Source organism: Austrofundulus limnaeus, unplaced genomic scaffold (genome assembly GCF_001266775.1).
Source record: "Austrofundulus limnaeus strain Quisiro unplaced genomic scaffold, Austrofundulus_limnaeus-1.0 Scaffold230, whole genome shotgun sequence".
Classification (NCBI taxonomy): domain Eukaryota; kingdom Metazoa; phylum Chordata; class Actinopteri; order Cyprinodontiformes; family Rivulidae; genus Austrofundulus; species Austrofundulus limnaeus.
The window spans coordinates 500117-502069 of record NW_013952632.1 but is presented as its reverse complement, the minus strand read 5'-3'; the positions used below and the strand labels follow the sequence as shown (position 1 = coordinate 502069).

Sequence of the window (1953 nt, the reverse complement as noted above, 5' to 3'; positions counted from 1 at the left end):
ATGCAAACCCTTAATATTTATTAAATCTTTAATTTTAAACAATATTCCAATAGTTTTTGCAACTTTATTTCTAACATATTCTATATGAGGCTTCCAGCTGAGTTTATTGTCTATAACAATTCCTAAAAATTTTGTCTCATAAACTCTTTCAATTTCAACTCCATTTATACATAACTTTACATTATTATGGACCCGATTACCATAGAATACCATAAATTTAGTTTTTCCTTCATTTAATGACAACTTGTTATAGTCAAACTATGTTTTCAACTCAGCTAGCTCTTTTTCTACTGTTTTTATTATTTCATCCATATTTTTTCCAGAGAAAAATAGATTTGTATCATCAGCAAACATTAAAAGATTGGATACTGCAAAAATATCATTTAAGTAAAGTATAAATAATTTAGGTCCTAGAACTGAGCCTTGAGGAAGACCACATTTAACCATTTCGGTCTGTGACTTTGTGTTGTTAATTTGTACGTATTGTAGTCTATTACTCAGATAACTCTTTAACCAGTGATATGAAACCCCTCGTAGGCCATAGAGTTCACATTCTTCTTACAAGTTGGAAATTCCTGTTTATATGTGACTGTTTAGTTTGACAACAATAATAATAAAACAAGACCAACTTACTGTTTTTTTAATAAGAATATTATATCCATTATTGCTATTTGAGTATATTGTGGTTGTGTTTCTTGACTATTCTCAGTGGGAACACTGAAAAAATTAAGTGTTTTTTATATTTGTGCTAAAATGTGACAAGTCTACAGAGCCAAAATAAATGCAAGTGAATTTTATGAAGAGCATCTTTAGCTGAAAACAGTTTTAGACATAAATATTTGCATTCAGACATGAAAAATATTGTTTAATTACGTGTCCCCCTTAAGATTTATGGTTCAAATTAAAAAAAATGTTTTCCCTCTACCTGTTTCTCAGCTTTCTCAGCTCTCTGATCAGCCTCCGTCACCCTCTGCTCAAGTTCCTGCATCTAAAACAGAGAGAAAAGACAAAATAAAACAAAACTCAGCACAAATCAGATGTGTTTGTACGTATGAGGAAAACCTGAGTAAATGAGTTTAAATAGAAAATGATCACAATTCTTTTTGATTAAAAACATGGAGACAACTGATGGTTTGTTGAAGTTAAGCAGAATATTTTAATTATGTGAATTAGGTAATTAACGAGACATTAACTTATGGGTGAAAGGGTTCACTTGAAATCTAAAGATAGGGACAACTTTAGAAAACTGACGTGGTAAAAAGTATTTCCAGGTCCCAGTGTTGGACAGATGAGAGATGTTCATTCAAGAGAAAGTTTACCTGAAGAGCTGCCATAGTTTGTTAATGTATGTTGGATTTTGTCACAACAAATACTTCTCTAGCAAATAAAATGGCTTGGGTAATTTTACATATTTTTCTATTAAACAATTATCTACATGCTAAAGGAAATTTACACTTTCACCAGCCAGCAACACTATCCTAGCTCTGCTGCACTCTGTTATCATGCCTTGGGTCCTTTGTACCAAGATTATAGAATAATGATAAGACTGGGTTTTTGAACTCTGATAAAATACCAAACTCAAAAACAGTTTTACAGGTTTTATTTTGAAAGTACAAGGTAGTGGTGAGGTTCTGGATCTGGACGTCTGGAGGGACTGGTAGCTCTGGACACAGAGAACAACTGTTATCAAGGTCAGGGTTTAATTCGAATGAGAAGAATAAAACCACTGACCTGGTGTTCGTAAGAGTGTTCCATACAGAAGCGCTGTTGACAGTCCGAAACTGAGTGACGTCGTCGCTGTTGTGCGCTGCTGGGTTAATTGGTCCGTGAGGTGAAGACAGAATCCGAGGGAGAGCAAGAATCAAAACCAGAATTTTCACCTGACGATGTGGGACAGACTTGAGCCGTTGGTCAAAGGACAGTGCCGAGATCGAGAGCCGTGTAATCCAAAGG

General features: G+C 34.3%; 1 protein-coding gene across 1 annotated transcript in view; it reads right to left on the bottom strand.

Annotated features, from left to right (window-relative positions):
• The window catches only part of plekhh1 (pleckstrin homology domain containing, family H (with MyTH4 domain) member 1), a gene marked incomplete at its 5' end in the record, with an annotated part of 65986 nt that overhangs the window by 47860 nt on the left and 16173 nt on the right, over window positions 1-1953 (bottom strand). Inside the window, 1 exon segment of the mRNA XM_014019772.1 lies at window positions 926-988. Within this exon segment, the coding sequence (XP_013875226.1) occupies window positions 926-988 (63 nt within the window).